Here is a 24,183-nt window from a genome sequence, read left to right as displayed (position 1 = left end):
GATAGGGGGAGGGCTGTCTTACTGAGACAACATGTAGTCCAGAGAAGTAAGTGAGCCCATGAGCCCAGTCAGGGAGTAGCCACACTACTATACACTCTGACTCAGACGTAACCATAAACAATCCCCATACGCCCACAGTATATTGTACTAATATTATACTCTGACTCAGACATAACCATAAACAAAGCCCATACGCCCACAGTATATTGTACTAATATTATACTCTGACTCAGACATAACCATAAACAATCCCCATACGCCCACAGTATATTGGCACTTGTAGTCTTACCCACTTGTCACTCACTATACCGTTTGGTTTGGATTGGACAGCTGTGGAGAAATGGCACAAGGAGGTTTCTACAGTAACAGTGGAACTATGTGTGAGGTCTCTGATTCACTCGAGCACACAATCACAAAGGGACAACTTACAGTAAGTAGGATGACTGTTTGGAATCATGGTGCTGCGGCCATGCGTGACTGTCTGTTTGTAATCATGGTGCTGGCCATGCGTGACTGTCTGTTTGTAATCATGGTGCTGGCCATGCGTGACTGTCTGTTTGTAATCATGGTGCTGGCCATGCGTGACTGTCTGTTTGTAATCATGGTGCTGGCCATGCGTGTCTGTTTGTAATCATGGTGCTGGCCATGCGTAGCTGTTTGTAATCATGGTGCTGGCCATGCGTAGCTGTTTGTAATCATGGTGCTGGCCATGCGTAGCTGTTTGTAATCATGGTGCTGGCCATGCGTAGCTGTTTGTAATCATGGTGCTGGCCATGCGTGTCTGTTTGTAATCATGGTGCTGGCCATGCGTAGCTGTGTGTTTGTAATCATGGTGCTGGCCATGCGTGTCTGTTTGTAATCATGGTGCTGGCCATGCGTGTCTGTTTGTAATCATGGTGCTGGCCATGCGTGTCTGTTTGTAATCATGGTGCTGGCCATGCGTAGCTGTTTGTAATCATGGTGCTGGCCATGCGTGTCTGTTTGTAATCATGGTGCTGGCCATGCGTAGCTGTTTGTAATCATGGTGCTGGCCATGCGTGTCTGTTTGTAATCATGGTGCTGGCCATGCGTGTCTGTTTGTAATCATGGTGCTGGCCATGCGTGTCTGTTTGTAATCATGGTGCTGGCCATGCGTGACTGTCTGTTTGTAATCATGGTGCTGGCCATGCGTGTCTGTTTGTAATCATGGTGCTGGCCATGCGTAGCTGTTTGTAATCATGGTGCTGGCCATGCGTAGCTGTGTGTTTGTAATCTTGGTGCTGGCCATGCGTGACTGTTTGTAATCATGGTGCTGGCCATGCGTAGCTGTGTGTTTGTAATCATGGTGCTGGCCATGCGTGACTGTTTGTAATCATGGTGCTGGCCATGCGTAGCTGTGTGTTTGTAATCATGGTGCTGGCCATGCGTAGCTGTCTGTTTGTAATCATGGTGCTGGCCATGCGTGACTGTCTGTTTGTAATCATGGTGCTGGCCATGCGTAGCTGTTTGTAATCATGGTGCTGGCCATGCGTAGCTGTTTGTAATCATGGTGCTGTGGCCATGCGTAGCTGTTTGTAATCATGGTGCTGGCCATGCGTGACTGTTTGTAATCATGGTGCTGGCCATGCGTAGCTGTTTGTAATCATGGTGCTGGCCATGCGTAGCTGTTTGTAATCATGGTGCTGGCCATGCGTAGCTGTTTGTAATCATGGTGCTGGCCATGCGTAGCTGTTTGTAATCATGGTGCTGGCCATGCGTAGCTGTCTGTTTGTAATCATGGTGCTGGCCATGCGTAGCTGTTTGTAATCATGGTGCTGGCCATGCGTGTCTGTTTGTAATCATGGTGCTGGCCATGCGTGACTGTTTGTAATCATGGTGCTGGCCATGCGTGACTGTTTGTAATCATGGTGCTGGCCATGCGTGACTGTTTGTAATCATGGTGCTGGCCATGCGTGACTGTCTGTTTGTAATCATGGTGCTGGCCATGCGTGACTGTTTGTAATCATGGTGCTGGCCATGCGTGACTGTTTGTAATCATGGTGCTGGCCATGCGTGACTGTTTGTAATCATGGTGCTGGCCATGCGTAGCTGTTTGTAATCATGGTGCTGGCCATGCGTAGCTGTTTGTAATCATGGTGCTGGCCATGCGTGACTGTTTGTAATCATGGTGCTGGCCATGCGTGACTGTTTGTAATCATGGTGCTGGCCATGCGTGACTGTTTGTAATCATGGTGCTGGCCATGCGTAGCTGTTTGTAATCATGGTGCTGGCCATGCGTAGCTGTTTGTAATCATGGTGCTGGCCATGCGTAGCTGTTTGTAATCATGGTGCTGGCCATGCGTGACTGTTTGTAATCATGGTGCTGGCCATGCGTGTCTGTCTGTTTGTAATCATGGTGCTGGCCATGCGTAGCTGTGTGTAATCATGGTGCTGGCCATGCGTAGCTGTGTGTTTGTAATCTTGGTGCTGGCCATGCGTGACTGTTTGTAATCATGGTGCTGGCCATGCGTGTCTGTCTGTTTGTAATCATGGTGCTGGCCATGCGTAGCTGTGTGTAATCATGGTGCTGGCCATGCGTAGCTGTGTGTTTGTAATCATGGTGCTGGCCATGCGTAGCTGTGTGTTAGTAATCATGGTGCTGGCCATGCGTAGCTGTTTGTAATCATGGTGCTGGCCATGCGTAGCTGTGTGCTTCCAACCTGCTCCCCCCACCTTCCTTTCCTTTCCGTTTTTAATAGCAGACCTACAAGCTCGTAGCGCGGCACCGAGTGCCATTTTCACGAAAAATCGTGAAAATGTGGTCACTGGAACAACATATTTTCAGATGGGGGTCCTACTCGGAGGATATTTGTGCTGCCCCCCACTCCCGACGAGAGCGCTGCTATTCCTCATGCAGATCGTCTATCTTCACTGTTTGCGAGATAGATAGATAGATAGATAGATAGATAGATAGATAGATAGATAGATAGATAGATAGATAGATACCTTTATTATCCCGCGGGGGGAAATCAGTCGCCCAGAGGCAGCACAGCAGTTAAGGTTACAACATACAAGCATACAAGTACTGTAGTATACAGAAGAAACAAGGCAGAAGAAAAAGCAAGGTGCAACAAGAAACAATAAAATAAATAAAAAATAACAAACAGTGCAAATAAGAATAAACAAAAACCTATATACATATACAGTCAATCAGTGCGTCGTAATAACGTGAATTACTGCGTCCTCATCAAGGAAAAACAAGACAAATAAGGTCAACAGTGCAAAGCCAAACAAAAACAAGTGACCAATAAATTGTCAGTGCAGGAAAGCATGAGAAAGCAGGTTAGGCTTTTCTCGTCCTAGCCAAGAGGCCGTTGTGTGTCTCATTGTAACCTTTGGGCGCAGCAGGCACAAAGGGGACCGTACCTATGTTCCCTCAGCCCTATGTTCCCTCAGCCCTATGTTCCCTCAGCCTACGACAACCTACCTCCTCCCTCACCCTAACCCTAACCTCCTCCGGGGCAGACACCTAAACCTAACCGCAACCCTCTCCCGACCCGCAGCGCACCTCGGGGCTGAGGGAACATAGGGCTGAGGGAACATAGGTATGACCCCGCACAAAGGAGTCTTTCACACCTGGGCGCAGCAGGCACAAAGGAGTCTTTCACACCTGGGCGCAGCAGGCACAAAGGAGTCTTTCACACCTGGGCGCAGCAGGCACAAAGGAGTCTTTCACACCTGGGCGCAGCAGGCACAAAGGAGTCTTTCACACCTGCCAATTGGGAGGGAGGACGCACACACGGCCGCTCGTTATTATGCGGCCGAGCCGCGGGGAAAATATGAGTGCGTATTGCGCGTATAGGTAGCGACGGCACTGAGGGTAAAAAGGGCAGGGGCTGAAGCCCCCTTTGATGCCTGTGTGCACGTCCAAGCACGGTATGCGGTTGCTGCTGCGACATGAATATTCAACTGAATATTACATCTCGGGGTCATTCAGAGATCTCAGATACCACTGTGCGTATTAATTTTAATTTCTCTCCCCCGGCCGGGAACTCATTTAGTATCCTATAAATTAATCCTTATACAGTCTCAAAGCTCACATACTGTACATACAGTATGTATGATTGTTATCATCATTTTTTCATTTTCATTTGAAGGTTTCGTCTGGCGGCCAACTTGCCCAGTTGCAGTAGCTGGTATAAGTGACCCATCACTGCACACCAACCCTTTTCCTATCAAAGGCCCATTATTTATTGGGCATGTGAGCCGTGGGACCGCCATTCGAGGACAGAATGTTAACCCATTCTGACCTGAGATCAGATTCTAAAAATGTCTATTACATCCTGACAGTTTCATTATTAACCCATTCTGACCTGAGATCAGATTCTAAAAGTGTCTTCGATTTTTCAAAAATAGCAGACCTACAAGCTCGTATCGCGCCACTCGGTGGCGCGATATGAGCTTGTAGATCTGCTATTTTTCAATAGCTAAAGCATGACATGATGCTGACACCAAAATGGGTGCCCGGTCAGAATGTGTTAAAGTAAGAATGTTCTGTTCCTGAGGAGAGATAACAGGCAAACAAAATAACAATTCTTCTACATTCACTAATCGTGTAGACTTCTTCTAAATGAAGTATAATGCAGATGATTTAACAATAATTTAACTCTTGCGACCATGAAATGAAACCAAATTCATGTTATGCTCTCAAGAGTTAAATAAGGGTCCATTTGGTTACCAGCTCCATCATTTGGCTGTGTACCACCTGGAACCCCTCAAGGACTATACTGGTGGTCCCCAGACCACTGGTTGAAAACCCAGATGAAGATTATTCTTCACAATAGGCTACCGATCATAACTTTCAGAGCCTATTATAAATTAAATAGCCTAATGTGAAATGACACTTCAACACCAAATATTTTACACATGGCAGCAGAATGTGTACAGTATGTCATACTGTATGCTGTACATGTTGGAGTATTGTTATCTCAATTCTTCAACAAACATGGCTGGGAAATAACCCCATTTTATCTTTATTCATATTATTTACCGATTGCTGTAAAATGCTGTTCGCCTGGTTGCTCTTATCTCTCACCTCGCACGGGGGCTGATTCACAGCATAGGGTGCTCGTGGGAGGATTTTCGCTCTCTCTCTCTCTCGGATCTCAATCATTCTTTCTGAAGAAAATCTTCAGAATATTGAAGTGGTAATATCTGAAGCAGCAACATGCCATTTGCTGCGATTCCATCTCACGCGGCAAGAACAAGGTTCATTTTAACTTAATGTAATCTGTTTGTTTTTTATGATGCCACATGAACCCTCGTGCAGTCTGTCCTGTGGCGACCAGGCGCACATTGTGAGCTTGTAGATCGGCTAAGGGGTTTTGTCTAGAGCTGTAGGGAAAAGGGTTATAGGCTATAGGGAAAAGGGAATAAGGGTTTTGTCTAGAGCTGTAGGGAAAAGGGTTATAGGCTATAGGGAAAAGGGAATAAGGGTTTTGTCTAGAGCTATAGGGAAAAGGGTTATAGGCTATAGGGAAAAGGGAATAAGGGTTTTGTCTAGAGCTATAGGGAAAAGGGTTATAGGCTATAGGGAAAAGGGAATAAGGGTTTTGTCTAGAGCTGTAGGGAAAAGGGTTATAGGCTATAGGGAAAAGGGAATAAGGGTTTTGTCTAGAGCTGTAGGGAAAAGGGTTATAGGCTATAGGGAAAAGGGAATAAGGGTTTTGTCTAGAGCTGTAGGGAAAAGGGTTATAGGCTATAGGGAAAAGGGAATAAGGGTTTTGTCTAGAGCTGTAGGGAAAAGGGTTATAGGCTATAGGGAAAAGGGAATAAGGGTTTTGTCTAGCGCTATAGGGAAAAGGGTTATAGGCTATAGGGAAAAGGGAATAAGGGTTTTGTCTAGAGCTGTAGGGAAAAGGGTTATAGGCTATAGGGAAAAGGGAATAAGGGTTTTGTCTAGAGCTGTAGGGAAAAGGGTTATAGGCTATAGGGAAAAGGGAATAAGGGTTTTGTCTAGAGCTACAGGGAAAAGTTGGCAGCAGCTAATAAACACTGCAGGTAGTCGACCTGTCGTGTCACATGTGACCTGTGTTGTTTGGTTGTAATTGTTCCCACTTCCCAGTGTGTGCACTCACTGCACTGTATACCTTAACCCATTCTGACCTGAGATCAGATTCATACGAGGTTTCCACTCACTGCACTGTATCGGTATACCCAATGCTGTCTTCCAGTTATACCTTAACCCATTCTGACCTGAGATCAGATTCATACGAGGTTTCCACTCACTGCACTGTATACGTATAGCCAATGCTGCCTTCCAGTTATACCTTAACCCATTCTGACCTGAGATCAGATTCATACGAGGTTTCCACTCACTGCACTGTATACGTATAGCCAATGCTGCCTTCCAGTTATACCTTAACCCATTCTGACCTGAGATCAGATTCATACGAGGTTTCCACTCACTGCACTGTATACGTATAGCCAATGCTGCCTTCCAGTTATACCTTAACCCATTCTGACCTGAGATCAGATTCATACGAGGTTTCCACTCACTGCACTGTATACGTATACCCAATGCTGCCTTCCAGTTATACCTTAACCCATTCTGACCTGAGATCAGATTCATACGAGGTTTCCACTCACTGCACTGTATACGTATAGCCAATGCTGTCTTCCAGTTATACCTTAAAGTAAAAAAAAAGGCTTACAAAAATCGTGGGATAAAAATGTAGACGTTTTCTTTTTTTTTAAATGAAGAAGAAAAAAAGTAGTCCCTTGTCCTTGACTGTGCCGTCAAAGACAGTCTGGTGTCTGATGGCAGTCAAATGGAAACTGTTCAACAGTCTGATGGTATAGTCAAAGACAGTCTGGTGTCTGATGGTAGTCAAATGGAAACTGTTCAACAGTCTGATGGTAGTCAAATGGAAACTGTTCAACAGTCTGATGGTAGTCAAATGGAAACGGTTCAACAGTCTGATGGTAGTCAAATGGAAACTGTTCAACAGTCTGATGGTTTAGTCAACTGTAGAAGTCTGGTGTAATTGCTTCAGATCGCTTGCCTGGCACATGCACGTTGCATGTGAATGCCTTACTGCCTTCTTGAGCTCTGCAGACTGCGACCTCCTCTACACATGGGTTGTCTCTTTTCCACTGCTAGTGGGTCTCAGGATCAGGATCAGGATCAGGATCAGGATCAGGATCAGGATCAGGATCAGGATCATGCCAGCTATAGCTGAGTGTGTGATGTGATGTCATCTATAGGGTGACCATATTTTTTTAGAAAAACCCAAACTGATGAATTTAGATTTTTTTTAAATCATGAAAATAGCCCCTCTAGTGCATGTGTGGTGTGTCGTACTATTCCTGAAGTAGTGTGAGAACTCTATTCTAGCCGCCTGCTTCACTGAAGATGGGCGTTGCTGTGTGTGTGTGTGTGTGTGTGTGTGTGTGTGTGTGTGTGTGTGTGTGTGTGTGTGTGTGTGTGTGTGTGTGTGTGTGTGTGTGTGTGTGTGTGTGTGTGTGTGTGTGTGTGTGTGTGTGTGTGTGTGTGTGTGTGTGTGTGGCCTCCTTCCAACAAGTCAGCAGCAGTGAAGCTGCTCAGGGCTGTAATTACTGAGCTGGCAAAACATGCCCACAAATCCAAATAGCACAGACTGTAATTCACGTTGAATGACTTGTTATGCAAACGCGGTGTAAATTAAATCTACACTGCAGCACCATGTTTAGCATGTGTATCCCAGCCAGGGCAACATGCATGGCGAGTCCCACTGTGTGCATATATATACCGGTGTCGCACGAGCTATAAGGCACGGTTTTACAGTTTTAATGTTGTGATTAAACAATTGTGATCCAGATGCCGCTACGATGGATGTTTTTGCAATGGCGTCATCAAAACGCGTCACCTATCTCCGGTGGAAACCCATTTATGACTTAAAACGTATAAAAAAACGCGGATTAAACAATGAAAACATAAGTCGTGTAAGTCGTCACACTGCACCGCGTTGTGACGATCGGCTATTGTAGATCGGCTATACATTCACTTCAATGGACGTTGCTCAGTGGCGTTTTTGAAGCGGCCGGAAGAATTCGACAAAGTCCTTCCAGGTAGTACCCCTCGAGCGTTGATATGATTGGTTGGCTCCTATCATAGCACCCCTCGAGCGTTGATATGATTGGTTGGCTCCTATCATAGCACCCCTCGAGCGTTGATATGATTGGTTGGCTCCTATCATAGCACCCCTCGAGCGTTGATATGATTGGTTGGCTCCTATCATAGCACCCCTCGAGCGTTGATATGATTGGTTGGCTCCTATCATAGCACCCCTCGAGCGTTGATATGATTGGTTGGCTCCTATCATAGCACCCCTCGAGCGTTGATATGATTGGTTGGCTCCTATCATAGCACCCCTCGAGCGTTGATATGATTGGTTGGCTCCTATCATAGCACCCCTCGCGCTGTTCTTGTGGTACGTACCTCTGCGTCGCGTCCTACCCATGCAGTCATTCTGGGGCTTGGGCTGTCTGGGTCACAACAGCGGGGCCAGCCCTATAAACGTCAATGTCTCTGACTGACTAGCCTCGGACATTTTTATGTCCAGGGAGAGAAAACAAAAGTCTGTGCGTGTGCGTGTGCGTGTGCGTGTGCGTGTGCGTGTGTGCGCATAGGCGCGAGTGAGAGAGCGCTACTTCCAGGCACTTCACAAATGCACTTATTTTTTACAGTCAATGGAAAGCACTCATTTCTGGTGAAAGAACGTCATCATTTATAAGATGATAGACATCCTTTACTGTCCAGTCTGAGGTTTCCGTTAGCCGGTATATGCCGGCCCATTGGCTGATTAACATCTTAATTGAGCGTTAAAATATAAATATTGCTGGCCTTACCCGGTTTGAAATAATGTATTTCATTAGTTTTATTATTATTATTATTATTATTTGGATATTCAATAAAGGAACACAATATTCTCTGTCTAGAACGGTTTATACTGTAGCATGATAAAAAACTACGTTTTGACCAAATCTTGTTTGACCTAATCATCTCTCTCAATTAAATTAAATTAAATTAAATTCAATTCAACAGAGCTTTATTGGCATGAGAAAACGTACGTTTACATTGCCAAAGCAGAAGTGGAACAAGACAATCAAAATAAAACAATGTATTTACAAATAAATATTGGATATAAATAGGAATTAAATGAAGGTGTAAACAGCTGTGTTAACACTTCACATCTTGTGAAACTATAAAAAGAGTGTGCATTTACTGTCAGAGATAGTTATAGGCTCTCTCTCTCTCTCTCTCTCTCTCTCTCTCTCTCTCTCTCTGTGTGTATGTCTTTGTGTCTGTCACTCGCTCACTGTCTGTCTGGCTGGCTATCTGTCTGTGACTGTCTCTCTCAATTCAATTCAAATATACTATATTCATTGGCATGACAAGCATTTTTATATTGCCAAAGCATTACATACAATATGACATAAAATAATAATAATAATAGGCCTACATATTAAGAACCAGAACAAATAATACGAACAAGACAAGGAAAAACATTGTCAAAATAAGTTGGTCTATTAACTTTAGCAGACTTAGAATGTTCACCCATTGTCCCTCATTTTGTGGCAGGCTGCTACATATTTTGCTGGCAACCTCAAACATTCTCTCTCTCTCTCTCTCTCTCTCTCTCTCATAATTTACTTTCTTTCTTTGCTGGGTTCACGTTGGGTTCCTTTGAGAAAGTAATGACCTTTTGAGTGCACTTGTCAGTGTTCAGTTAGGGACTCTTGGGAACACAACACACACACACACACACACACACACACACACACACACACACACACACACACACACACACACACACACACACACACACACACACACACACACACACACACACACACACACACACACACACACAGACAGCGAAGACGTGCTCAGAACATCTTCTGTGAATAGATAAAGGTTACAGGTGTCAGATGGTGTTTAGTTCTGCTGGCCCAGCTGTGTCCCCATGCTCTCCTCCCCTGGCCCAGCTGTGTCCCCCATGCTCTCCTCCCCTGAGGAGTGAGGGGTGGGAGAGGCTGGACAGCAGACGGCTGGACTTTGAATTTCTTTGAACTTTCATGAGAGCAGACAGCCTAAGTACAAATATAATTTATGAAAAGCTACTACAGTGAGTCTGTATAGGGCCAATATAAGTAAAAGAATATAGCCTTTCCACACGGGTATCTTTTTATATTTTTCCAAAAAGAATACAAACAGCCAATAGCATATATTACAAAGTTATCCCCCTCACTGGGGAAACTTCCGGGAGGAAAAGCGGGCAAGCACCGGGGTGAGTTGTCCAGTATTCATTTCTTTGACTTGTACTTTTCTCTAATGCCATCTGAGTTTACGTCGTATGCACACAGGCTGCCTAATAATTTAGCCCCCTCCACCTACAGCCACTCTTCATAATAAATGCCCTTGTTGCATAATGCATGCCAGGTAGCCTATATCTCTCTCTCTCTACAGTACATCTCTCCTATAAAGACATATACGCTTGGTCTGTATAATTCTCTCCTATAAAGACATATACGCTTGGTCTGTATAATTCTCTCCTATAAAGACATATACGCTTGGTCTGTATAATTCCTTTCCATTAAGATCACTTCATTAATTTGTCCCGACTATCAGATCAGTCATTATTTGTTTAGTTGTGATGGATCAGCGTCAAGGAATTCTGGAGCAATCTGTTTGTGTTGTGGAGGAAAAACTGAGTCTGAGACACTTCTCGTTATAAGATAGACTAGTCGTTTTCAACCAGTGGTCCTTAACCCATTCTGACCTGAGATCAGATTCTAAAAATGTCTTCTACATCCTGACAGTTTTCTGAAAAAGCTGTTTCTATGTCAGTCGTTCTTCGATTTTTCAAAAATAGCAGACCTACAAGCTCGTATGAGCTCGTATGAGCTTGTAGATGAATTGAACAAAGTGGACCCTGTTGTAAACAAGTGTAATGCTTAACTGGGTCGTCCACTCACCCATTTAACAGTCTTAGTATTGAGTTTGTGCTTGAAATGTACTGTAATTCTGCAAACTGTTAATAAATATTTCAATCATTCAATCAAAAAAAAAGATCTGCTATTTTTCAATAGCTAAAGCATAACATAATGCTAACACCAAAAGTGGTTCCCGCCCAAAATGGGTTAAATTCTGGGTGGTCCCCAAGCTAAATGATGCAGAGTTGGTGACCAAATGGACCCTTATAGAAATATGTAACTCTTGAGAGCCCTCAGGACTTAAATTATTGTTGAAGATGGAGTTTCCCACCCTAAAACATGATCATCAGGTCTTATTGTTACAGTATATATTTCTTTCAAATGTTGATTTTATGTGGGCACGCCCACCAGTTCATTAAGTATGCCTGCTTTGCCTGGTGGGTGGTGATGTGTGGTGATCCACCTGAACTGAAGCCGCACCCACAGCTGTAGTTAGTAGTGTGATGTCACTATATTACTGTTTATTTCATTTGACTGTCAAGGGTTCAGCCTCCAGGAAGAAAGCCTAAATACAAAGTTAATACACCATTGTGAAAACGACTCCAGGGTGTCTAATGAAGTACTGTCACCTCATAGACACATGAAAAACTGGAATAAACAAAAATGGTGGCACTCCCTCTTTAATCATCTTTTTTACCCCATTACCCAGGGTAGTAGCTGCATTAGCCTACTTAATTTACAAGAAGGCTACAGAGACGTTTGCCTGTTATCTCTCCTATATGGTACAGTATATGGTCAATACAGCATGGAACTGTGGACAAAATATTACCCAACGACAAAATAAATTATTCAAAGTTTTGGGTCTGAGAAGCTACAGCTATATAAAATACATATAATTCTAGGGGTCCTTGACATTAAATAGTTTGAGAACCGCACTGACAAACATATAGGGTTTTCAGAAAACTGTCATTTAGAAGACTTTTTATAGAATCGAGCTCAGTTTCTAACGGGTTAAAGGGATTGTGACATAAAAATAAGTTTTTGTAAAATTTTCTTTTTTAGGTTTTCTGAGCTCAGTTGCAGCCAAAAAAATGAACTTTTAACATTCAGTGGATTTTCTGTGGTCTGGGGTTTTCTGGCTCAAACAAGTGCTCTGATTTTCCCGCTGACTGATGTCACAGCCTGCAAATCCCATATATGACAATTCGATTTGCCAGCAGATGTCACTGTTTTCACTGGTTTTGCCTGTTTTCATTGCAGCTCAAAAGGCTTCACAGACACAGAATAAATCCTAGACCACAGAAAATCCACTGAATGTTCAAAGTTCAGGTTTTTGGGGTGTAATTGAGGTCATAAAACCTAAATGAAAAACGAACAATAAAAATAAATGAAAATTAAAGTCATGAAACCTTTAAGAAAGAAACAGTGATATGACATAAGTGTTGTCTTTTCCTGGCAAAATAGCCGATGTACAAGCTCAACAACTTGCCACATTGCAAAAAGTGATATGACATCAATATGATATTGCTTGCTATAGAGGTACTACCTCAATATTGATGTGGTTACAACTTACAACATGCTCCACTGGAGTAACAGGGACTGCTCAAGGGCGTTACTAATTCCCTTTCCATGCCCAGATTTTTTCTGAGCCAGACTCTGGATCCAAAGCGGCGGTGATTATGAACGCGCTTCTGCTAGTTTCTGATAGCAGTGGCAGGAAAACGCTGGCTCTGTGCTTTCTTTGCTCCTAAACTATGTGCAGCTCCATTAGCTAGCTAATCTCCTAGAGAGCACTAGCACAGTTTGGGGTAGCTCTGGTCCATAGCTCTAATGCGTTTCATTTAGAGCTATGTTACTCTCAACTTCCGCCGCTCGCATGAATGCAGACCAGCCTCTCTTTAGCGTAAATGAAAAGAACGTTTTTGCTACTCGCCAAAACAAAGGCGAGTTGTTTCATTAGAAAGCCTACTTTCCTTAGTGGACGCACTCTGAGCCCCCCCACCACACGTATAAACTGTACTTTTTGGGCAGAAAGGGATTTTTTTAGGGAAAAATATTCTCTATGAGGCAATTCTCTGGGCAATATCGGTAGGGGGCGCAGCGGAGTAACTAAAAGTATTTTTCAGACTGCGTCCACTAAGGATAGTATGCTTTCTAATGACACAACTCACCCTTGTTTTGGTGAGTATAGCAAAAACGTTATTTTTATTTACGCTAAAGAGGAGAGGCTGGTCTGCATTCATGCGAGTGGCGGAAGTTGAGAGTAACATAGCTCTAAATGAAACGCATTAGAGCTATGGATCAGAGCTAAGTTTGGGGGCGCGGAACTGTCAGGGTTTTATTCATTTCAGCAATCCACGTATGATGGCTGTGTTTGTTGCTTAGATCAGGAGAAATAGTTTTAAGCGGAGCAGTGAGAAACTATATTGCTGAGCTGGTGCATATACAGTATACATTCAGTGTCAGTAGCCACTGTAGCCCGGTGCAATGTATTCAGCAAAACTGTGATATTGGAATGGAAATATAATCAATTTCCTTCGTCTTCTTTTAAGTGTGCATTCATCCGTTGTCTGGGTTCTTCTATGTTATCACTCAGCAAACCAAAGGCAGAAAGAACCACACACTTAGGTATTCGTTTTCTTACTATCGCGAGTCCTCATCACAATATTAAACATTGTTATCGCATAACGCATGTTTTCCTGACAGCCTGCAGCCATTAACCCAAACCCCTGATCATTTTCTTTTTACATTTTTTTAATCACCGGTGGGGATTTGTTTCATCTCTGCTTCTCGTCAGACTTAATTAAATACACACATTTCCTTTAGGGAAATGAGCACTGTCTGAGATGTGTGATAATATCATTTTCATTTTTTTTTTTATGTAGACAAATAAAAGGCGTTCTAACACTGCAATTAACAATTTAGGCATTTAGCAGACGCTCTTAATCCACAGAGACTTACAGTAAGCAAGAACAACACATGGTAATACATCAAATTAATAGAAATAGTCCATCAAGAATCATAAGCAAGCTAAGAACCTAATATCTATTTAACAGTAGAATGTAGAATTCGAGGCTATAGTGTAAGTGCCACGGGCTAAGATGGAGTCTGAAGAGGTGGGTTTACTTTAAGTGCTACGGGCTAAGATGGAGTCTGAAGAGGTGGGTTTACTTTAACCCATTCTGACCGGGCACCCATTTTGGTGTCGGCATCATGTTATGCTTTAACTATTTAAAAATAGCAGATCTACAAGCTCATATCGCGCCACCGAGTGGCGCGATACGAGCTTGTAGGTCTGCTATTTTTTGAAAAATCGAAGAACGACTGACATTTTTAGAATCTGATCTCAGGTCAGAATGGGTTCATCAGACCAGTGTGTGTCCAGTGGAAACCTCGTATGAATCTGATCTCGGGTCAGAATGGGTTAAGTGCTATACGGGCTAAGATGGAGTCTGAAGAGGTGGGTTTACTTTAAGTGCTACGGTGGAAGATTGGGAGTGAGTCTGTCTGCATGCAGTTCTGATTGCAATGGGAACGTGCATTCCATATACATACAGGCCTACTGTAGTTTAGTTATAGGCCTACTGTAGTTTAGTTATAGGCCTACTGTAGTTTAGTTATAGGCCTACTGTAGTTTAGTTATAGGCCTACTGTAGTTTAGTTATAGGCCTACTGTAGTTTTGGAGCCAGAAGGGAGAAGAGTCTTGCGAGCGTTCTACCCTGCACTGTTTTAGTAAAGGTTCTGCCAGCCTGTGTAGATGACGGATCGGTAGTAAAGGTTCTGCCAGCCTGTGTAGATGACGGATCGGTAGTAAAGGTTCTGCCAGCCTGTGTAGATGACGGATGGGTTGTTTGTCGTACGAACATTAGACTACTCTGTACTCTGTACTGTAAACATTAGACTACTCTGTACTCTGTACTGTAAACATTAGACTACTCTGTACTCTGTACTGTAAACATTAGACTACTCTGTACTCTGTACTGTAAACATTAGACTACTCTGTACACACATGGACGACACGGCAGACATAATGGCTGTGAAAGGTCCAATATTGACACTGTGTCTCACTGCCTCTCACTGGAGTCAGTCTGTGAATGGGAGCGTCTGTCGCCTTCATATTTGCTCAACGTTTCTCTGATCTGACTCACATAATGAGAGGACTGGGCTGCACAGAGGGGATAGGGGGATAGGGGATAGGGGATAGGGGATAGGGGGATAGGGGATAGGGGATAAGGGGATAGGGGATAGGGGGATAGGGGATAGGGGGATAGGGGGATAGGGGGTAGGGGATAGGGGATAGGGGATAGGGGGTCGGCAGCAGGTAATAAATGGGTTAACGTGGTGGAGACATTGTGCCAGCGCCTACTTGTTGTTCTGCCTATACCTAATGAAGGGATGCTAGTTCTTGTGTGTTAGGTTTACCTAATGAAGGGATGCTAGTTCCTGTGTGTTAGGTTTACCTAATGAAGGGATGCTAGTTCTTGTGTGTTAGGTTTACCTAATGAAGGGATGCTAGTTCCTGTGTGTTAGGTTTACCTAATGAAGGGATGCTAGTTCCTGTGTGTTAGGTTTACCTAATGAAGGGATGCTAGTTCTTGTGTGTTAGGTTTACCTAATGAAGGGATGCTAGTTCTTGTGTGTTAGGTTTACCTAATGAAGGGATGCTAGTTCCTGTGTGTTAGGTTTACCTAATGAAGGGATGCTAGTTCCTGTGTGTTAGGTTTACCTAATGAAGGGATGCTAGTTCCTGTGTGTTAGGTTTACCTAATGAAGGGATGCTAGTTCTTGTGTGTTAGGTTTACCTAATGAAGGGATGCTAGTTCTTGTGTGTTAGGTTTACCTAATGAAGGGATGCTAGTTCCTGTGTGTTAGGTTTACCTAATGAAGGGATGCTAGTTCCTGTGTGTTAGGTTTACCTAATGAAGGGATGCTAGTTCCTGTGTGTTAGGTTTACCTAATGAAGGGATGCTAGTTCCTGTGTGTTAGGTTTACCTAATGAAGGGATGCTAGTTCCTGTGTGTTAGGTTTACCTAATGAAGGGATGCTAGTTCCTGTGTGTTAGGTTTACCTAATGAAGGGATGCTAGTTCCTGTGTGTTAGGTTTACCTAATGAAGGGATGCTAGTTCCTGTGTGTTAGGTTTCAGTTGTAGTTTTGTATTTGTTTGTCAGGGTTTTGAGTTAGTGTTGTTCGTCTGGCAATCCTCACCTTCCTTTTGTTTGTTTGTTCCGTTCATCACCCTGAAGTGTTCATTCCGTAATTCTGTGCTCACAGAGCCATTCTGTTATCATTGTTCGTTATGCATTTAAGCCACTTTGTATATTAGTTATCTGTCTTGAGTATTAAAAGAAATGTATGAGCGGTGTTGTTCTTTCATCCATGTTGCGGGCAGTAAACCCCTAGACTTCAGAACAGTCCGTAACAAGTTCCACTCTCTCGCGTCCTCTAGTAAATGTATTCAGCTCATGGTTGCTTTTCTTTTCTCCCCATGCGTGCAGGATCTTGACCACCGTGGGGGCCGACTTTGACCTGCGGACTCTGAGGGCGGTGAGGGTCCTTCGGCCACTGAAGCTGGTCTCTGGGATCCCCAGTAAGTTTTTATTGACTCTGGATATGATAGTTTGGAACCAAATGGACCTTTATGGGTCTGTAACTCTGAGAGTGTACAAATGGAACCGAATAGACCCTGACGGGTCCATTTGGTTCCATTTGTACACTCTCAGAGTTAAATTAACATTGATTCATTGAATATAAATTGTGGGTCCCAGTGATAGAAATGCCATTAAATGGGGGTCCGTAGACTAATGCATGTGAAACTGGGGGTCCTTGAAATTAAACGGGTTGAGAATCACTGCTACAGCCGTACAAATCTACTCTCATGGGGGTCCCTGGCATATATTTTCAAAAGGGCGTCCGCGGGCTAATTAGTGTCAATTTGGGGGTCCTTGACATGAAAAGGTTTGGGAACCACTGTGTTAGAGTATGTTATAAATAGCCTACAGTATAACTTATACAATTTGGGTTGTATTTAGTCTCAATGCTCTTCTATTGAGAGGGACATTCACAGAAGTTATGACCTGATGGTCAAGATTCAATGTATCCCCTGAGCGAGCAGGCTAGTTCAGCTCAACAACAACAAGTTACTTGTTTAAAAGAAGAAGAGAAAAATAGACCAATTGGCTTCCCTGAGGCTTTGTGGAGTGCATTCTGTACATCTTAACCTCTTAAAACGTCTATCCTTAGTGAAACAGAAATGCGTTGCAATACATAGCCAATCTACCAGCTCACAATCCATTGCAATGCGACACATTGTGAACTATGCTATTTTTCATCATTTGGATTCTGGTGGTTAAAGAAAGACCTACTAGTCGATGCCTGCCTGTGCAGACCAGCAGTTCATTGTTGTCGACCACCACACTGCTGGTCTGCCTGTGCAGACCAGCAGTTCATTGTTGTCGACCACCACACTGCTGGTCTGCCTGTGCAGACCAGCAGTTCATTGTTGTCGACCACCACACTGCTGGTCTGCCTGTGCAGACCAGCAGTTCATTGTTGTCGACCACCACAGCAATTTACAATGTAGGCATTGATCCAGAGCGATTTAGCAGTAAGCAAGGCAAACACGAGGCAATTACATCACATGCATATAGAGATAGTAATCTAGGATCATTATCATCAGTCTAAATATACTGCATTCCACGTTGCCTTAATGGGTGCTTTTTTTGTGTCTTTTTTCCAACCGTGGTCATCAGGTCTGCAGGTGGTGCTGAAGTCTATCATGAAAGCTATGGTTCCCCTGCTGCAGATTGGATTATTGCTCTTCTTCGCTATCCTCATGTTCGCCATCATCGGCCTGGACTTCTACATGGGCAAGTTCCATCGCACCTGCTTCAGCCTGGAGACAGGTAGGTGATGATGAGGGGCCCGGGGTGGTGGCAGTGGGCTCAGGGGTATAGAGGAGGGGCCAGCTAGAACGTATAGCCTGGCATGGCCAGACTTTAATATCACTGCGTAGATATTTAGTCTGGAACTTAAGTGTGTAAGATGTTTTTCCTTGCTTTGTAACTCTATATATGGTGTCGACACTATACAGGCGAGCAGGCAGTAGAGTTTGTCTGCGGTCACGACCTGCCCGCCAGGACGTGCCCCAACGGCACGGAGTGTCGGGAGTACTGGATCGGACCCAGCTACGGCATCACCAACTTTGACAACATCCTCTTCGCCATTCTCACCGTGTTCCAGTGCATCACCATGGAGGGCTGGGTGGAGATCCTCTACGACGTGAGTACTATATATACTTCAGGGGTGGGCAACTTTGACCATGGAGAGGGCCACTATAGTTCCACACTCACTCCAGAGGGCCACTATAGTTCCACACTCACTCCAGAGGGCCACTATAGTTCCACACTCACTCCAGAGGGCCACTATAGTTCCACACTCACTCCAGAGGGCCACTATATAGTTCCACACTCACTCCAGAGGGCCACTATAGTTCCACACTCACTCCAGAGGGCCACTATAGTTCCACACTCACTCCAGAGGGCCACTATAGTTCCACACTCACTCCAGAGGGCCACTATAGTTCCACACTCACTCCAGAGGGCCACTATAGTTCCACACTCACTCCAGAGGGCCACTATATAGTTCCACACTCACTCCAGAGGGCCACTATATAGTTCCACACTCACTCCAGAGGGCCACTATAGTTCCACACTCACTCCAGAGGGCCACTATAGTTCCACACTCACTCCACTCCACTTTTGTTGAAAATTGCAGATCTACAACCGTACTAATATACGTGGTTCTTTCATTATTTCTACCTATAGTACAGTACAGATTGTTGAATAAATTACAAGTAAATGTGTTGCTGCACTGCATACGAACATGTATTTACAGTATTTGTCTGCTTTTGTTCCAATAAATACATACACAGTCCCGAACGCACGCACGCACACACACACACACAAACACACACACACGCACACACACACACACACACACGCACACACGCACACACACACACACAAACACACACACACACACACACACACACACACACAAACACACACACACACACAAACACACACACACGCACACACACACACACAAACACACACACACGCACACACACACACACAAACACACACACACGCACACACACACACACAAACACACACACACACACACACACACACACACACACGCACACACACACGCACAAACACACACACACAAAGCATGCACACAGCCCCCATTTCCCACCAGGACCACAATGCTGCTGCTTGGTTTACTCCAAGTATGTAAGAAATCATTGCACTTTTGACATTTGCACAAGAGTCGCAATTATATCATGCAAGAGAGGCGATTATGCATTTGGATAAATTATTAAAAAGCTCTAGAGAGAGAGCGAGCAATGGTTGCAGCCATTGCGATCAATAGTAGTTTGGTTGCCGTGAGCAGGAAACAGCCCAGGGCGTATCTGATTCTGCCCCATTTCTTTGATGTGGAATAATTGTTTCCCCACCATGTTTCTTTGTGGCTGCATGGGCACTGGGCAGTCTATTTCCTCGTTGCCTGGGGACAGGCCATCGTGGCTCGCTTCAGTCGTTCAGACTGTGGACGTGAGGTGGAACCTTCCTTCAGTCGTTCAGACTGTGGACGTGAGGTGGAACCTTCCTTCAGTCGTTCAGACTGTGGACGTGAGGTGGAACCTTCCTTCAGTCGTTCAGACTGTGGACGTGAGGTGTGGAACCTTCCTTCAGTCGTTCAGACTGTGGACGTGAGGTGGAACCTTCCTTCAGTCGTTCAGACTGTGGACGTGAGGTGGAACCTTCCTTCAGTCGTTCAGACTGTGGACGTGAGGTGGAACCTTCCTTCAGTCGTTCAGACTGTGGACGTGAGGTGGAACCTTCCTTCAGTCGTTCAGACTGTGGACGTGAGGTGTGGAACCTTCCTTCCAGCCCAGAACGTATACTGTAGGCACTGCCTCCACTCTCTCTGAAACCTTTTGGTTGAATGTGGTTAAAACTAGAGAACACGGATCACACTGCCAGGTGCAGTGGTTAATGCTACAGTGCATGGATCACACAGCCAGGTGCAGTGGTTAATGCTACAGTGCATGGATCACACAGTGGTTAATGCTACAGTGCATGGAGCACACAGTGGTTAATGCTACAGTGCATGGATCACACAGTGGTTAATGCTACAGTGCATGGAGCACACAGTGGTTAATGCTACAGTGCATGGATCACACAGTGGTTAATGCTACAGTGCATGGATCACACAGTGGTTAATGCTACAGTGCATGGATCACACAGTGGTTAATGCTACAGTGCATGGATCACACAGTGGTTAATGCTACAGTGAGTGGATCACACAGTGGTTAATGCTACAGTGAGTGGATCACACAGTGGTTAATGCTACAGTGCATGGATCACACAGTGGTAAATGCTACAGTGCACGGAGCACACAGTGGTTAATGCTACAGTGCATGGATCACACAGTGGTTAATGCTACAGTGCACGGATCACACAGCCATGTGCAGTGGTTAATGCTACAGTGCATGGAGCACACAGTGGTTAATGCTACAGTGCATGGATCACACAGTGGTTAATGCTACAGTGCATGGAGCACACAGTGGTTAATGCTACAGTGCATGGATCACACAGTGGTTAATGCTACAGTGCATGGAGCACACAGTGGTTAATGCTACAGTGCACGGAGCACACAGTGGTTAATGCTACAGTGCATGGAGCACACAGTGGTTAATGCTACAGTGCACGGAGCACACAGTGGTTAATGCTACAGTGCATGGATCACACAGTGGTTAATGCTACAGTGCATGGATCACACAGTGGTAAATGCTACAGTGCACGGAGCACACAGTGGTTAATGCTACAGTGCATGGATCACACAGTGGTTAATGCTACAGTGCACGGATCACACAGCCATGTGCAGTGGTTAATGCTACAGTGCATGGATCACACAGTGGTAAATGCTACAGTGCATGGATCACACAGTGGTTAATGCTACAGTGCATGGATCACACAGTGGTAAATGCTACAGTGCATGGAGCACACAGTGGTTAATGCTACAGTGCATGGAGCACACAGTGGTTAATGCTACAGTGCACGGATCACACACCTTTTGCACCAGCAGCGCTGGCCAAGCGCTGAGCATCATCATCATGGGCATGATGAATAATCCCTATTTAGTCCATTCAGGACGGGAAACGCCTTTTGGTGTTTTAGAAGCATTATGTTATACTTTAGCTATTGACGACTGCAAGCTCGTAGCGCGGCACCGAGTGCTGCGCTATACGAGCTTGTAGTTCTGCTATTCTTTTGAAAATGTGGCGCAAATCTTCTTTCAGAGCGAATCTTTTTAACTCAAATCTTTGCTTCTGGGTCCCTTTTTCAGATGGGGGTCGGCGGCCGATTATATCAAATATTTGGGGGTCCTTGAGATGAAATAGTTTGAGAACCACTGACATAGAAACATGGGTTTTTCAGAAAACGTTGAGGGTTTGTAAGCCTTTTTCTTTTTCCATTCGGCCTCGGGTATGAATGGGTTAAAACAAGGTGCTAATCCAGAATTAGCCTGAACGGGAGGCCAGGCGGCGGCGAGGGGCTCCAGCTCAGTCCATTCCTCATTAGTGTGTCGTCGCTGTCGAGTGGTGGACAAAACACATACTTTACAATCATTTATAGTCAACAAGCTCTTGTTAATAATACTTTTCATGGTTACATATTTATATACTGTAGGTCCCACAGATGTACACTTAGTCTGCAAGCTCACAGCGCGTTTGCATCGCGGATCGTGACGTGTTGCTACTTTTGCAGAAAGTAGGGCATTGATTTAGGAAAAAAAATCATGAAAGGTTGACAGATGGATTTAATTGGATATACTGTACAAGGTTTACTGCCTGACTGCAACAATATTCTCTCTCTCTCTCTCTCTCTCTCTCTCTCTCTCTCTCTCTCTCTCTCTCTCTCTCTCTCTCTCTCTCGCTGTCTCTCGCTCTTTGTCTGTCTGTAGGTCTGTCTGTCTCATTTCTCTATTTCTCTCTCTTTCTTTTAATCTCTCTCCATCCATCTTTCTGTCTTTTCCTGGCTGTTGGTTCTCTCTCTCTCTCTCTCTCTCTCTCTCTCCCTCTGTCTCTCTCTCTCTCTCTCTCTCCCTCTCCCTCTCCCTCTCCCTCTCCCTCTCCCTCTCCCTCTCCCTCTCCCTCTCCCTCTCCCTCTCTCTCTCTCTCTCTCTCTCTCTCTCTCTCTCTCTCTCTCTCTCTCTCTAAAGCACATTTACACTAGCAGCAGTGCCAGTAATCTGGTGGCATATTGTTCACAACAACAACAACAAGACTGTAGGGGAGAGGTGGCTGCTGGTGATTGGTGAGCTCTCTCTCTCTCTCTCTCTCTCTCTCTCTCTCTCTCTCTCTCTGATTGAGCCACAAAGGGAAGGGGGGGGGGGGGGGTACAAAGAGAAGGGGGGGGGGGGAGACAACTGCCTCATTTCCTGACCGTGACCAGTTCATCAGAGAGCATCATCTATCACGGCCCTGACGAGCGCACATCTGTCTCTGCCAGCCAGCCTGTGTGTGTGCGTGTGCGTGCGTGTGTGTGTGTGTGTGTGTGTGTGTGTGTGTGTGTGTGTGTGTGTGTGTGTGTGTGTGCGTGGGTGCGTGCGTGTTCTTGTATTATACTATTCTCATGAGGACCAACATAGAATTTAAGAAATAGACATTGTGAGAACAATTTCCTGCATTGGTCCTCGCCAAAGAGAAATGAGGGAACTAGATTTAAAAAAGATTCCAGTTGAGGAGGTTGGGGGTTTAGATTTAGACTGAGTTTAAGGGTTACGGTATACTGGCTTGTTCTAATCGCTTGCGTAATACAATACTAACGCAAAGGTGTGTGTGTGTGTGTGTGTGTGTGTGTGTGTGTGTGTGTGTGTGTGTGTGTGTGTGTGTGTGTGTGTGTGTGTGTGTGTGTGTGTGTGTGTGTGTGTGTGTGTGTGTGTGTGTGTGTGTGTGTGTGTGTGTGTGTGTGACTCGTTGTACAGGGGGTGGATGGGGGGGGGGTGGCAGACAGACAGTCAATTTCTCATTAGGAGACCCTAAGACCCTATTAGTCATAGGTTGTTTTGTGTGCGTGCGTGTGTGTGTGTTCGGGGTAGATGTATGTGTGTGAAATATGGATTTCACATCAAGTCAAGTCAACCCAAGACCTGGGCTACGGTATATGATGTGATATGATTGAATATAATCAAATCTATAATAGAAGAGAATAGATCAGCGTGGTTGCAGCATTAGCTCTTCAAAAAGACACTAAGCCAAGAGACTGAAGGCTTCACCCATTTAGGACCGAAGCCGATTCTAGAAAGAAAAATCTTCTAAATCGTAAAGGTTTTCTGAAAAACCTAATGTCAGTTGGTGCTCAACCCTTTTCATGTCAAGGACCCCCAGAATTATCTGTATTTGGCCGCGGACCCCCATCTGAAAATATGCTGTTCCAGGGACCCCCCAGAAGCAAATATTTGAGTAAAGAATACGTTGGCTCTGAAAGAATATATAATAAAAGATTTGCGCCACATTTTCACGATTTTTCAAAGAATGGCAGATCGACAAGCTCGCTACGAGCTTGTCGATCTGCTATTTTTCAATAGCCAAAGTATATAAGATAATGCTTAATCAGCCATTTTTGACAGCCTTTCATTCATATTCATTCATCATCATGGAAAACACACGGATGTGTCAACGTGGATGCAGAGTTCATTTAAACTGCTTTTTCATGCTTGCTGGCATCGAGAGACGTGAAGGGAAAAGACGGCTGTCAAAGTAAACCCAACGCAACAGCAAGAAATAAAGCTCTCATCACCATATACACTATACACTATACACTATATATGTCAAACTCAAGGCCCGGGGGCCAAATCAGGCCCATGAATGAATTATCTTTGGCCCGCGGGATGATATTTAATTAGTATTAGAACTGGCCCTCTGGTATATTGCACGGACCACCATAATACTACAAGTCCCACAATGCACTGCGAGTGCATCGTCACGTATCGAGGGCCCGCAAGCGCATGCGTCTTCTCTTCACTATTGATCAGCAGTGAAAGTATATCACTTGTGGTCAACTTTCAGCTACCCCTCTCCCCAAAAATGGCCTGTGTGTTGAAACACAGCCCGGCCCTCAATTTCTTTATTTTGGCCCACTGTGTATTTGAGTTTGACATCCCTGCTATACA

At 44.7% G+C, this 24,183-nt stretch overlaps 1 protein-coding gene across 1 annotated transcript in view; it reads left to right on the top strand.

Moving 5' to 3' along the window:
* Window positions 1-24,183, top strand: part of LOC310871919 (putative voltage-dependent N-type calcium channel subunit alpha-1B) — a gene marked incomplete at both ends in the record, with an annotated part of 193,130 nt that overhangs the window by 28,803 nt on the left and 140,144 nt on the right. Inside the window, 3 exons of the mRNA XM_083783557.1 lie at window positions 16,434-16,525; window positions 17,688-17,840; window positions 18,029-18,216. Coding sequence (XP_083639683.1) covers window positions 16,434-16,525; window positions 17,688-17,840; window positions 18,029-18,216 — 433 coding nt within the window. The remainder of the gene's footprint in view (window positions 1-16,433; window positions 16,526-17,687; window positions 17,841-18,028; window positions 18,217-24,183) is intronic.

This window comes from Protomyctophum parallelum, assembly GCF_964188405.1.
Source record: "Protomyctophum parallelum genome assembly, chromosome: 15".
NCBI classification, from domain to species: Eukaryota; Metazoa; Chordata; class Actinopteri; order Myctophiformes; family Myctophidae; genus Protomyctophum; species Protomyctophum parallelum.
This window is presented reverse-complemented; position numbering and strand designations above follow the sequence as displayed.